The sequence below is a fragment of the Prunus mume genome, linkage group LG4 (genome assembly GCF_029339155.1).
Source record: "Prunus mume cultivar Tortuosa linkage group LG4, ASM2933915v1, whole genome shotgun sequence".
Lineage (NCBI taxonomy): Eukaryota > Viridiplantae > Streptophyta > Magnoliopsida > Rosales > Rosaceae > Prunus > Prunus mume.
In genome coordinates this window covers 19,635,476-19,649,661 of record NC_142701.1, presented here as the reverse complement: position 1 = coordinate 19,649,661, position 14,186 = coordinate 19,635,476, and the positions used below count along the sequence as shown (strand labels likewise).

General features: G+C 38.6%; 3 protein-coding genes across 3 annotated transcripts; 1 reads left to right on the top strand and 2 right to left on the bottom strand.

Moving 5' to 3' along the window:
- The first annotated feature begins 36 nt into the window (after positions 1–36).
- LOC103330063 (UDP-glycosyltransferase 13-like) lies at positions 37–1,882 on the top strand. The gene has a single exon (XM_008232606.2). The coding sequence runs from the start codon at positions 148–150 to the stop codon at positions 1,681–1,683; it is 1,536 nt and encodes a 511-aa protein (XP_008230828.2). The 5' UTR covers positions 37–147; the 3' UTR covers positions 1,684–1,882.
- On the bottom strand, positions 1,793–4,142 carry LOC103330231 (Saccharopine dehydrogenase). Its single transcript, XM_089050233.1, has 2 exons — positions 3,273–4,142; positions 1,793–2,639 (listed from the first exon to the last, which is right to left on the bottom strand). The coding sequence occupies exons 1-2, from the start codon at positions 3,945–3,947 to the stop codon at positions 1,947–1,949; spliced, it is 1,368 nt and encodes a 455-aa protein (XP_088906359.1). The 5' UTR covers positions 3,948–4,142; the 3' UTR covers positions 1,793–1,946.
- Positions 4,143–4,149: 7 nt separating this feature from the next.
- On the bottom strand, positions 4,150–6,829 carry LOC103330230 (pentatricopeptide repeat-containing protein At3g03580). The gene has a single exon (XM_008232772.3). It carries the CDS (start codon positions 6,685–6,687, stop codon positions 4,321–4,323), a length of 2,367 nt encoding a protein of 788 aa, XP_008230994.2. The 5' UTR covers positions 6,688–6,829; the 3' UTR covers positions 4,150–4,320.
- Positions 6,830–14,186: the final 7,357 nt, after the last annotated feature.

The window sequence follows — 14,186 nt, the reverse complement described above, 5'->3', positions numbered from 1 at the left end:
GTTAGTTGGAAAAGTTCAAACTTTCTTGGCCTTCAAGATAAGTTGTATGCCCCTTTTGCGGCTGGATTTGGCCTATTTGACTATGCTGGTCACAGACGTGAGCCATTTGACCACATAAGCAACACACATTCAGTGCACCTGCTGGTCATGGAAGCATATTTTCGTTGTCGTAATGTCCACACTCATACGCATGCCTCCTTACCTTATCAATATAAGCACGCCCTCCACTGCTTCCATTGTAGCTACTCTAACACTCATCAAAGTACTCTCACCAAACCATTCTTTTCCATTAAAATGTCGGATTCCGTTGATCTACAAGTCACTCATGTAGCTCTCCTTCCAAGTGCCGGCATGGGCCATCTCACGCCCTTCCTTCGACTTGCTGCTTTACTCACGGCGCACAATGTCCGTGTCACCTTCATCACTCCTAGTCCAACCGTCTCACTTGCAGAATCACAGAGCTTGTCTCACTTATTCACTACCTTTCCACAAATTACTCAAAAGCATCTTCATCTCCTTCCACTTGATCAGCCCTCTGCCAATTCAGAAGACCCTTTTTACTACCATTTCGAACTAATTCGCCGTTCTTCTCACCTACTCCCCTCTCTTCTATCTTCGCTCTGTCCACCTCTCTCTGCTATAATCACAGACATGAGCTTGGCCTCCACAGTTATCCCTTTAACTGATTCTCTTGGACTTCCTAACTACATTTTCTTCACATCATCTGCCAAAATGTTGACATTTTATGTATCCTTCCACGCTATGCTTGGTCCAAATCATGAGATAGAAGACCACACAAAAGTTTCAGGTTTAGAACAAATACCAAAAGCATGGATTCCTCCACCACTTCTACAGGGCGGTAATAATCTTCTGAAGACCTTTTTCTTAGAGAATGGTAAGAAGATGACAGAATCAAGTGGAATTTTGGTAAACACATATGAAAGTATAGAGCGTGAGACTCTGGCAGCACTAAATGAGGGCAAAGTATTGAGAAAGCTACCATCAGTGATTGCCATTGGGCCACTTGCACCATGCATCTTTGAGCAAAGTCAACAACTGGCATGGCTTGATGATCAACCAACTGGGTCAGTGCTCTATGTTAGCTTTGGAAGTAGGACTGCCATGTCAAGGGACCAAATCAGAGAGTTGGGTGATGGCTTGGTGAGGAGTGGTTGTAGGTTTCTGTGGGTTGTTAAGGATAAGAAAGTTGACGTGGAAGACGACAAGAAGCTGATTGAGGTGCTTGGACAGGGATTACTGGAAAGGGTTAAGAAAAATGGATTTGCAGTGAAGAACTGGCTCAACCAACAGGAGATATTGAGCCATCCAGCAATTGGTGGGTTTTTAAGCCACTGTGGCTGGAACTCCTTGACTGAGGCTCTCTGGAACGGTGTGCGAATATTAGCATGGCCGCAACATGGGGACCAGAAAATCAATGCAGATTTGGTGGAGAGAATTGGACTGGGAACGTGGGATAAGAGTTGGGGTTGGGGTGAGGGGGAGATGTTAGTGAAAGCACAGGACATTGCAGAGAGGGTTAGAGAGATAATGGGAAACAAGTTGCTGAGATTGCAAACTGACCACATTAGAGAAGAGGCCAGAATGGCTGTTGGAGATGGTGGTAGTTCTACAAAGAGACTTTATGCTCTCATCGAGATATGGAAGAGGGTTCAGGTAGTATGATAGTTAAAACCTTCATTTTCCGAACCCATCTACGTTGGGAAATTCCTAGATGAAAACAGCACTGAGATCAGATTAGAAACAAAGATGTATTCAGTTGAGACAAATCATATATAGGTCAAACCACAATCTCATAATATTTGAAACCACTGTTAGGTTACATCAAACTATAATAATAGAACAAAAATAACTTCTGCGTTTATTATGTCTTCTTGTTCCATGGGTACTGCCAACTAAAGATTTATTTTCTCAGAGTTATGTAGCAGTTAACCAGAAATAGCTTTCTTTGAAATGACATCAAAAGAAATTCCATTCTGTTGGAGCCTTTCCTGGAGGTCAGTTGGGCCAAATACAATCCCAGGTGGGAAAATTCCTCCCTTTGGAAGGTTGTTACGTTGGTGCAGAAGAATAAGAGCACACTGCAATAGAATTATTGGAGTGGTCAAATAGCCAATCTCAGGACCCATCACTCTTGTTATTATTTCCATATCAGGTTTTCTGTTTCCCTGTGAAACAAGACTGCTGTCGCTGAAACCTTTTCCAACAAACCACATCTTAAATGAAGCACTTCTCACCTCATCCTCAGACGGACCCTTCTTCCTAAACCATCCAACACTGAAGAATGAGGGAAACTTTAAGAGAAGCCATCTCCCAAAGGAAAATCTTCCCAAGAGCCCAATAAAGATTCCAACAGTCATGATACGCAAAATGCCCAACAGAGACTTAGAGCCTATCTTCACCCCAAAATGAACTGGCTTCACTGTTGACCAGAAGGCTTCTCTTTTTTCAATGTGTTCTGCACTCTCATTTCTCCCAGGAAGACCACGAGGGTTTTCAGTCAGAACTCCAAGTGTTCTACGTACCACAATAGCATCTGCTGAAGGTAGCTTCACAGCCCAAAGGCCAATATCTTTCTGTTGTTCTATAGTTGGTCCTTTAGGAGGAGGGGGTCCAGGAATCTGCAACCATTAAAGTAAAAAAAGATTAACCTATTGAGCTGCCATGCCTAGGTAATGTACACATGCATCAACCTAAAAAGGAGCATACATAAATTACTCAAACTTAAGATCTTGCATTGGTTGATGTCTATTAACTGCAAGCATTTGGAGTAACACAACAAACCCAGAAAAGCAAATAAATAAATAACTTTGCATGAACAATGAACCCCTATACATGAACTACAAAATCAATAAGCAGACCATCAATGGTTCCAAAATAGTTGAGTAAAAACTGAAAATGCATCTAGGATCCGTTGTAATTTTTGCTTAATGAGCAGACTAAAAAATTGAAAGCAACATACAATACAAAGCACAACTTCAAATTTATATTGGCTTCTAACTATAACAGGATCCGAATTGAGACAACAGTTGTAGAAAGGTTTAACATTTTATCCCTGTTCTCTCCCTACATCATTCCAGCAATAGACAAAGCAGCAAATTGTATAAATAAATTTAAAGAAAATCAATTTACCGTAATCAAGATTATTAAAATCATACCATTAAGGCCATATCAAATTTGCATCTCCCAGAAAATTCATAGAATCACAATGCGAACAACAAACTAAAAATCTGAGTTTTATTTGACTTCCTTACCGCAGGCCTTGGTTTTCTGGGTCTGGACCGCCTGAGCTCCTGCAACTTGTCGGCATTAGCCACACCCAACACCGCCGATTCAAACGTCCCGAAATTCCCAACAATCCTCTTCTCCGACTCCAAGCTCACATAAGCCTCGACCCGGTTCGGAAGAGCCGGATCGACCCACTGCCTCGAATTGAACATCAACCCAAACTCAGCCGGAACCGAGTCGAACCCACATGCCGAAATCACCAAAGAACCGACCTCCACGGCCCGGTCATGGTACTTAGCCTCCATCCTCTCCATGAACTCAGGCTCTCCACATATATCCAAATAATCGCAGCCAGTTTCGGCGCAAGCGGCCACCACCGGCTCGCCGTAGAGGCGAAAGGGCCCCACGCAGTTGAGGATAAGTTTGGTTTGGGTGCAGAGGCGGTGGAGCGATGGTGGGTCGGTGGTGTCGGCGGTGATGATGGGAATGGGCGGTGGCGGGTTTGGGTGAGCTGCCCATTTGAGGGTCTGGGTTAGTTTTGTGGGGCTGCGACCAGCTAAAGCCAGAGACTTGAGAGGGGAGGAGGGTGTGTTGAGGAATTTCAGAGCTTCTTTGACAACGTACTTGCCTGTGAAGCCTGAGGCTCCAAGGATTATCAGATCGTAGGGAGGGCTGGGGGTGTTGGGTTGAAGTTCTGGCATGATTGAATGAGTAGGAGGTTTGGAGCTGAGAGTTGAAATTTGAAAGTGGGCTTTTATAAGCTAACGAAACTCGTGTCAGCTTGCTGTAGTTATGTGTGCCAACTTTGGTGACTGGCAGGAGCAAAATATGTCATCTTGTAGATGATGAGAGAAGCTTCTAACAAAAAGAAAGAGTACCTTTTACCTAATTTTCTCAGCTAAATTAGCTACCAAGAGGTTCATTTAATTAGGAAAAGATAAACATTATCTATTACGTACAAGAAACATAATCTTTTGTTTGCAAGTCACCACCGATAAGTGAGGGTCGGTTATTCAAACTTAGGAATCAAAATTGAATTGGACGAGAGGAGAAATTCACATATCGAACCCCTGTTTATCTATGCACCTCTATTAGGCTATACCCTGGAGTTCTTTTTAAACCTCTCTGTTTTGCTGCGTCTCTTACTCTGACTACTTCACCCCATTTTCCACCTTCTGCATACAAATTTGACACCATGGCAAAAACACTTGAGTTCTCCGGGTCTAAATCCAAGAGACGTCTTCCTAAAATCTCACCCATCTTCGTATTTCCATGTACTTTACAAGCAGCAAGCAAAGTTCTTACTGTAGAAGCAGTAAGCCCTGATGGCAGGGATTTAACCAGATTATATGCTTCTTCAAGCAATCCTGCTCGGCTTAACAAATCTACCATGCAGCCATAATGCTCTTCACAGGGAACTATGGAATATTCTTCTATCATGGATTTGAAAACTTCCAGGCCCTCGTTTACCATGCCGGAATGGCTACAAGCAGTGAGAATTGATGTAAAGGTTACCTGATCAGGCACAATCTTCACATTCTTCATCTGTTCAAATAGCATTAGGGCCTCCTTACATTTCCCATGCATCCCACATGCAAGTATCATCGTGTTCCATGATGTCAGACACCGTTCGACTGCATGCTCAAAAAGATTTGCAGCCATATTTAATTTCCCACACTTGGAATAATTAGTAATCAAAGAATTGGTGATAGATATATCATTGTTCATGTTAGCTCGATATAAGTGGCAGTGAACTTCCTTTGCTAAACTCAGACTTCCAAGCTGACAAATTGCCTGAAGCAAAGTTATAAAAGTAACTGAATCATGCTCTGCCTGCTCTCTTTGCATCAAGCGGAACAATACAATGGCTTCATCAGCATGACCATGATAAACATAGCTCATCATCATTGAAGTCCATGAGACCAAGTCCCTATATCTCAACTTATTAAAGATTTGTCTCGCATTGCCTATACAACCACATTTTGCATACATGTAGATGATTTGATTGGTAATTTCGGCATTTGAGTCAAACCCAAGTCTTAATACATGTCCATGGATGCACTTGCCTTTTCTTATATCTTTCAGCTCAGAAGTTGCAGAAAGTACACTCAACATGGAACCTAGGTTTGGTTTAATGCCTTCTCCAACCATTTCAAGAAAGGTGTCCATAGCTTCACTGGCAAAGTAATTGTAGAGGTAGCCTGCCATCATCACATCATAAGATATAGCATCCTTTTCCTCCATTTTCTCAAATAAATACCTGGCTTGGATCAACTTGTTTGATTTGGAGTACAAGTCGACCAGGGCGGTGGATGCCACTAGATCAAGTTGAACACCAACTCGAATAATGTAACCATGGATACTCTTTCCCTGCTGCAAATAATTCAAGTGAGCACAGGACAGAATCCCATTGGACAAAGTTATCAAATCCGGGACAAAGTTATCTTGCATCACTTGACAGAACAGGTGGAAAGCTTCCGAGGGTTGCTCCATTTTAAGATAACCAGCAATCATCGCATTCCAAGAACCAATTGTTTTTTTATCCATTTTGCCAAAAATGCAGGCTGCCATTCTAGGGGCTTTACATTTGTTATACATGTCCAAGAGACTCGTTTCAAATACTTCATCCGAACTACCAATTCCTCTTCTAACAGCATAGCCATGAACTGAACAACCTTCTTTTAGTGTTTCTAACTGTGACGCTGCCTGAAGTAAGCTCACCAGAGTGACCCGATTAGGATGCAATCCTTGCCTCTGCATATGGTGGGCAAACCGAAAAGCCTCATAGGCACGTTGATCACCACTCTGAGCATACCCAGTAATTATTGAAGTGTAGACAACAATATCTCTGTCAGTTATTTCTTCGAACACTTTAGACGCATCGTTAATACGCCCACATTTACAATACAAGCCAATAAGCGACGAACCCACAAATCCGTTTGCATTCAACCCAGACTTTAAAGCATCCCCATGAATTCCTTGGCCAAATTCCAAATTTCCCAACTCAATACAACTTTTCAAGCTAAATGTAATGGCCGCGCTATCCAACCCAACATTCCATTGCTTCAAATTTATGTACCGCCTAATAACTTCTTCAAAGTGCCGGCTTCTGAAATATCCAACAAGAATTGAATTCCAAAGAGAGAGATTTCCATTGATAATTCTGTTAAAAACCCATCTAGATTCAGATAAAAGGCCAAACTTTGCATAGCAATTCAGAAGCTTCGACCCGAGAAAAATATGGTTTCCGAGCCCGTGAGCTAAAATGCGAGCATGGAGTTTTCTCAGTGAAAAAGCTTCTGCACAATTATCCAAGAAAGAAGCGAACTTTTCTGAAAGAAATGAAGATGGAGAACCTGGGTCTTCAACAATTAGTTTACAGAGAGATCTAATCTGTGTTGTGGTACCTAATGATCCGAACCCAGATTTAATACCATTCATGATTGTAAATGATTGGTGACAAAGCAAGCATTTTGATACTCAAGAGTCGAAGTGATCCCCCTCTTTCTCTCTCTTCTACAAACTAATTTTTGAAATTACCGCCATAAAAAATGGCTGGTCTTTACTAATATATAGCAAAGTTATAAAGCTTTCCGCTGATTTTATGTTGGCATTGAAAATGAAAGGCGTTGTTTCCTTGAGTCCTTGACTATGGCTCATGGCATGAGGGTGGACATTTTTGGGCTCGTAACATAAGAATAAAAACATTTTTGGGCCCATTAGGGACCTCCTGATGACGGTAATATTGGACGGTTTAGGGTTAATTTTGTGCATCGCCTTCCAGCTCAGAAATATTTAAAGTAACATTTATCCACGTAGGTTATAAATATATTACATGCTAGTTGACTCCGTTTACCCATGGTTTTGACTTTCGCATTTCGTGTGTTGGATGCATGCATTGGGTGGATTCGCATGCAATGTGCACCAGCCGGTTGTACGAGTGGCACTGCCACCTGTGACTTGATTAAAAAAACTAATCAATATACCAAATCTATATATAGTCCAATACATAAACATAATTAGCGTCCTAACAAATAAATAAATAAACTTAATTAACGTGTGGAAAAAGTTCACTAAATATATATATATATATATATATATATGTATAAACTACATGCAATGTGATGCATGCATGCACTAATATGATAAAATATTTTAAAAATATAAAAATTATCTCTTAATTTAGTAAGATTTCTTTTTCTAACGTTAGAAAGGAATCTAAATTAAAACGTCGCAATAGTAGTAGGTCTAGCTAGGAAGCCCACTCTGCTGCTTGGCCTCCCGGGTCAAGTGGAAGAGCTCTTTCAATTTGTCGAAGGCATGAACAAGTTCTTCAACTGCACACCGATATAATCTTTTCAAAACGACTGCACTTTCATGGTACGACTTGATTACAGCAATCACAAAGCAAAGGCTCCAGACGACGATGGCGAAGCACCCAAAAGCTGGAACAATGACCAGCAATTCTAAATTCAAGGCGAGGGTTCCAGAGGAGAGGCTAATCCTATCCATGAACTCAGCCAAATCCTGGTTGTGGTCGTGTGCTTGGAGTAGTATCTTGATAGCCAAAGAACCAAAGTAAACCATTAAAGCAACAACAAACGCCACTAGAGATGCGGTTCTGTGCTTGAGTGGGAGAAGCACGGCTAGCGTGGTAATGAGAGTGGAAATACATTTGTGCAATGCCTTTGTAGAACTCTGCCCTCCTCCGCCTCTTTTATGATAATTAGATGAATAAACCAGACTGAATGTATGACAAAGAGAACTGCGTGATTTTCAGGCGTGAAATGAAAAAATCTTGGAGCACAACTGCGCATGCATGTATGAGTAGCGTAGCTATGGCTTAGATAGATAAATATAAATATGAACTTACGCATGAGGTAAAGGGGCGTTCACAGGAAGGTTAGGAGCTAGATCCATATATGCCAATGTCGTACAAGGCCCTTTGCCTATAAAGAAACAGATTAGGAGAGGAATTAATAATTAAGTGTTAATTAATATAAGAAAGTTCATATCTAATTATAAACCCAAATACATGGACTTTGGAATTTAATTAGGGTACGATGGCGGAAGCAATAAGGAAAAGAAATGTTCAATAATGTAACATACGCAAACTTTACAGAGTGAAAGAAAAGAAGTATTAACTTACTTCCTTGATTTTCCGAGAGCTTCTCCGATCCTTGAGAAGAACAAACATAGAACTCAGAGGAAGTGTTGATATGAACTCATCTCTTCTCCCTTTGTGCTTTTGAAGAGAGTTCAAGGGTAAATTAGTACAAAATAATATGTGATTTTGGAAGGAAAAATGAGGGGTAGATCAGTAAAAAGCCTTAAAAGTCAAGGGTATATATAGTCTCGCCTTAGATGATACCTGAATGTTTTGACCAAAAAAAACAGATATAATATATACCTGAATGAATGCATTCCGATTGCTATTTAAAATGTTGGTATTCAGCTTAAGTGCTTCGTGTTGGGATCACTCTCCCCTTTTTCCGTGTTTACATTGGGAATAGATGGAAGAAGATTAATGGAAGAGGTTAACTTGCATGGCAAGGTTCGTGGAAATTACATACCCACACACACACACAAAATATTGATCATCTATTTAATCTAATTGTCTCCATGATACCACAACAACTAGTAACAATTCAATTTGTATCTGGTCCCCTCTCTTTTTTCTTTGCATATAAAAATAACCATAGCAATTATAGGCCCTCTCTCCTCGCTTCGAAGGAGCTAAATCATGTTTTTCTCTGAACTCTCATTTCATATATTTGGGGTTTATGTATATTTTTGTTATGAGAGGGTTTTTTTTCTTGCTTGTTTTCAGAATCTAGATACATGTAAGGGGCTTCTGATTCAGTTCATTAGTTGGGGAGCGTTAGATTGATGTTCTTAGTTGCATATCATTGCAAATGAAGATGACATTTTTGCTTCTTCTTTTTTTTTTTTTTTTGGTCGAAATCTGAAACTTTCCTTTCAATATAAAGACAAATTTGAGCACATTGACATGAAGACAAATTTTGGGACGTCAAGAACTTGGCTACTTTGTAGTCGTACGAACACGCCCTAAACTTAGCCATCAACGTCAAGGCTTCAGCTCAATCTGTCTGTATATGTTCTCTGTACGCCCTAAACTTAAACTGCAGGGCCTTTCTGTACGGCCTTACAAGTTACAAGAAGAACAGATGAACAGTGCTGCTGGCATATTCTTGCGAGGCTTATTTCAGATATACAATCGAATCAAATGAACAGTGCATGCATGGCTGGTTTCTCTTTAATCTCCAGCACAAGTTACATTTGCACACTATTTTTAATTAATTAGTAACTTTGTATTTTCAGTTTCTACGTTGCTTACACGCCCCCTCACTTCTCAAGTAGAATTTTGGCATCAAGTTAATTAGTCATGTGATCTTCCCTAAGTATTCCTTCATTCAGATAGCTTGAGTAGTGATGATCTTAAATTTGTAAGCTTAATTGTCACCCATAAATCTGATTTTTAGTTACCGATAACTAAACGCTATTCTGGTCATCATGGCTGCAGGTTAATTTAATGGCGCAAGATATTGCTCTCCCACACAAATCCTGGTACAGTTTCCCTTTTGTTTTGGTGCTCAGGTTATAATAATTTTGTGTTAATCTTTATTGTTAGTTTTGATTTTCTTGAAAACAGATGAACTGCTAAGTAATGTAGCAGAAATTACAACACACATCTTGGCTTATTTAGAGCCTACATTTCTCTCTCTCTCTCTCTCTCTCTCTCTCTCTCTCTGAAACACATTTTGATTATTCTTCCTTACTTCCCTAGACTATGCCTCGTGTTTCTAATAAAATGCATTGCAGAAAAATCATATGATAGGCATTTTCTCTTTCCTCTCTTACCTTTCTTATGTGAACGTACTTGTGTGAATATGTAGGGGGGGAAGTTCCTTACAATATTCTTGGAACAGAAGAGCTTGGGAGTGATTATGCTGGCCCTTCGAAGTTTTGCCTGAGGATTCTAATGAGATCAACTCCCAACATCTCTTCTCCTCTAATGTTGTAAGTGCAAATACTGCTAGACATGTTGCGATTTGGATGAAATTGGCTTATATAATTTAAAACTGAATCTGCCAAGTAATTGAATAATTAACACTAGCCTCTCTGCACGCGCTTCTGCCCCTAAAAGAGGTTTTTTCTTTTAAAAAAATTAAATTTATTTTAGAATTAAAAAAGATAATGGGTAGTTGTGTTATTTTTCTTTTAATTTTAATATTTTTTAATATTTTTTAATGGGCAGAGAATAGTGAAATATTCAAAATACCATAAAATGCCCTTGGTTAGTTTAAACATGAAGAATTGAAATTATTAATTAAGTGAGGATAATATGGTAAATTCACATTTTTCATAATAATAATAAAAATCAGATAATAAATTCCTACTTTTATGGAACATAACTACCATGTTATATTTTTTTAATTCTAAAAAAAAAAGAAAAAAAAAGAAGACAACCAACGCATGTGCTAATGAGCTAATGTTTGCATTAACCAATGACATTTTCTGATATTTTAAATATTTTACCATTCTCTGCATTTTCCTTTATATATATAGATTATCGCATTTCACTTATCAAGTTATATGCCATATGGATCGAATTCAACTATAATTTGTTTGTTCTCAGATCTGTTTTAAGACCTAGAAAGATTAGAATCCCATTTAATCAACTTTTCTACTTATTTTGACTTGAACTTAATTATACAAATAAGGATATTAACCCAAAAATCCAAGCATTCATTTGAAAAACCCGTGGGTGTTTTTAGGATCAATTGAGGCTCATTTTTGGGTTTATATCAAAATTTGAATTAATGGCCATGATGAGGTGTCAACTGATTTTTTGATCTAGATAGGTTGACTTTTCTCAATGCCCATTTTACCCCCAATAATATCTCTCTATGTTTTTTTTTTACTTTTTACCACCAAAAAAAAAAAAAACTCTCTCATTCATTGTGAAACTAAGTACACAATAACCATTTATAATACAAATTGACACCATTTGTGTACCTAGGTAGCGGAGGTTTATGTAACTACATACTTATATATCAAAGGGGAATGATTCTTGAGTTTTCTACATATGCAAGCGTACTAATTATGTCCTTCCTATTAATAAGGTAACACAATTTTATATGTCTATACATATATTCTTCCTTTTGGCCTTTTGGTTAGGTATATTATATGTATGTTTTGTGCATTTTATGATTTTTTTTATTCTAGCCATAAATATTCAAAAGCCAAATTCAAAATTTAAGGAGTAACAATGCTTTAAATTTGTTTTCATTATTTACCTTCAAGGGAAAAATAGACATAAAAAATAAAAAATAAATGAAAATTGGACTTTGATTTTAATTTTTTTTTAATAGGGAAAATTGGACCCCCAATAGTTTTAGCATGGAATGGCACTGTATGAAATGACCCCAAAAGAAAGAAGAAAAAATAAGGGGCATTAAAAGCATTATCTATATATATAAATCAGAAGTCTGATAATGGTAAAACATTCAAAATACCAAAAAATACCCTTGTGTTTATAAAATAAACAATAAAAGTACTCTTAAAAAAACCCAATTTATATTATTTAGGTAGAGAAAAATAGAAAGTATGGGAATTGAATGAAACTAAAAAAATCCGTTAAATAATAATCAGATGATTGATGATTATAAGATTGAATAACAGTTACTATTTCATAATAACCTCGAAACGCATATAAGTAATAAAACAACTCAATGCAGTGCAACTGTAATTAAATTGAAAATATATACAGTACAAACCATTTTATTTTTCTTTTCTTGTGTCCCGGAAACGTGTAGTAACTATTTCACAGGTATGTATAATGTACTTACTTCAAACGTGGTAGAAAACTAAAATTATGAAACATGATTCTGCCCCTCCTCCATTCTAATTTCTTGCTGATGAACATGACTCTGCTCCTCCGTGGAAATTGAAGGGCCACTCTGATTCAGCATCACCTCTTTCACTCTGTCAATGGCACAAACAGCTACACTGGTATACGATGTCACAGTTACAACGTCCTTCACAAAATAAATGGCCCACAAGAGGAGGCTGAGCCACCCGAGAGCCGGGACGAGGATCAGCAATAGTAAAACGGAGGCAAGAGTTCCAGACAGGAGGCTAACGTTGTCCATGAATTCAGACAAGTCTGGATCATTAATCGCAGCTTGGTGGTCTAGTTTCTTGACGGTCGCCAATATGGCCACGTAAACAAATAAAACAACAGTGAACGTGATTACAGTAACGTAGTTGCTGACAAATGGAGATGCAATATTTCCTGACTTCAGTTGGAGGAGCAAGCCCAGCATGCCCAGCAGAAAGAAATTATATTTGTGCAATGCCCCAAAAGAATTCTGACCCTCTTCTTCTTCTTCCCTTGTGCTATAAATATTTATATACAGAGAGAAATGTTAAAAATGTTGCATATCGGACTATATATATAACGTAAAAGAAGAAGAAAAAAGGGAATTGGCCAGACAGGGAATTAGATATACAGATCCATTACTCTACTAATTCTTCCTATTTGAAGAGCAACTAATTAACAAACACTATTAGTTAATAGTCCTCTTTTTTTTTCGCTTAAAACTTACCAAAATTAATTTTAACAAAAACAAAACTACAAAAGGAAAATAAGATAACATTGAGCCACAACTGAGGTTTCATTTTCATGATCGGAAGGGTGAGGTAGCCACCGTTAACCTAGAACATAACCCAGTGAGACACAGACACAGACACACATGCATATATATATATATATATATATATATATGAATGGTGCATGAGGTGAGAGACAGATGAGGAAGGCGGAACCAGCTCAAGGATCTCAGGTCAGAGAGGCTTACAAGAAGCAGATATAGAAATCACCATAGAGAAGGTTACAAGAAGGTTCATGAGTACGCTAAACGTCCAAGGCTCCTAAACGCTATGGGTTTTCTTGGGCTCACCTTAAACCACAAAGACCTGAAAAGCTGATGGTACCACCTTCAATATCTTTTGTAACGCTATCCATGGCCGATGACGGCGATATCTTGGGTTTCTCCCCAAGAAGCAGATAGAAGTCGCCGCCTGAGAAACATACAAGATGACTGCTACTTATTACCATAGTCCTCAAGAGATCAAGCTAAACGTTTTTATGGGTAAACAATAATTTCTGAGTTAGATTGTTTGCGGTTTCTCGGTCGGATCCTTTAGCTACGATCTCGTATTTGATGGTCAGCAGCTGTAATTAGTATACGCCGGCGGGCCCTTTTGTATAGATTGTCAGGGATGTGAGCATACTTTAATTGTTTGAGCTTTCAGAGGTCAGGGTTGTCGCTGGAAGTCGTAGAAGGGAAGCCTATATCGATCGAAACACCGGCATTCGCATACAAAATTCTAGCTTTTGTAGAATTTATTATGAAACTGATGATATAGCTTTTGGTCTCCCCCAGAAAGAAAAAAAAACAGAAAACCACAAACAGGTCATCTTCCTAGATAATATTCATATGATCAGTCCATTTGCAAGATTGCAATTGGCTCGTCTCAATCTAAACAGATTGATATAATTTCGTGCAGGCAGCAGCAGCAGCAGCAGCATCCACAAGTAAAACTATGTTCATGTATAATATAAGTGCATCGATCCCTCGAGCAATAATATTATTTGCTTGCTTCAATTAAAAAAGAAGTGAGCTACTTACTCTTCCAAACGTTGAGGAGGAGGAGGGTTAACAGAAATGTTGGCATCCATAACGACTTTGCGTATTGCTTTGCTCTCTCAGCTTCCTATCAATCTCGTTCCTGCGCTGTTTCTGTTCTGACAGCTTGCTCTCGTTTTTAAAATCCATTTGACGACCTCCGCAAAGACGTATTTTTCTTTTTCTTTTATTTTCATTGAAAAAACAAAAACAAAAAAATGACAC

Excerpts from the sequence above, each read along its gene's own strand:
- LOC103330063 (XM_008232606.2), top strand. The coding sequence starts at position 148 with ATGGAAGCATATTTTCGTTGTCGTAATGTCCACACTCATACGCATGCC.
- LOC103330231 (XM_089050233.1), bottom strand. The coding sequence starts at position 3,947 with ATGCCAGAACTTCAACCCAACACCCCCAGCCCTCCCTACGATCTGATA. Across the intron at positions 2,640-3,272 it reads CCAGAAAACCAAGGCCTGCG|ATTCCTGGACCCCCTCCTCC; the intron begins GTAAGGAAGTCA and ends TAATGGTTGCAG.
- LOC103330230 (XM_008232772.3), bottom strand. The coding sequence starts at position 6,687 with ATGAATGGTATTAAATCTGGGTTCGGATCATTAGGTACCACAACACAG.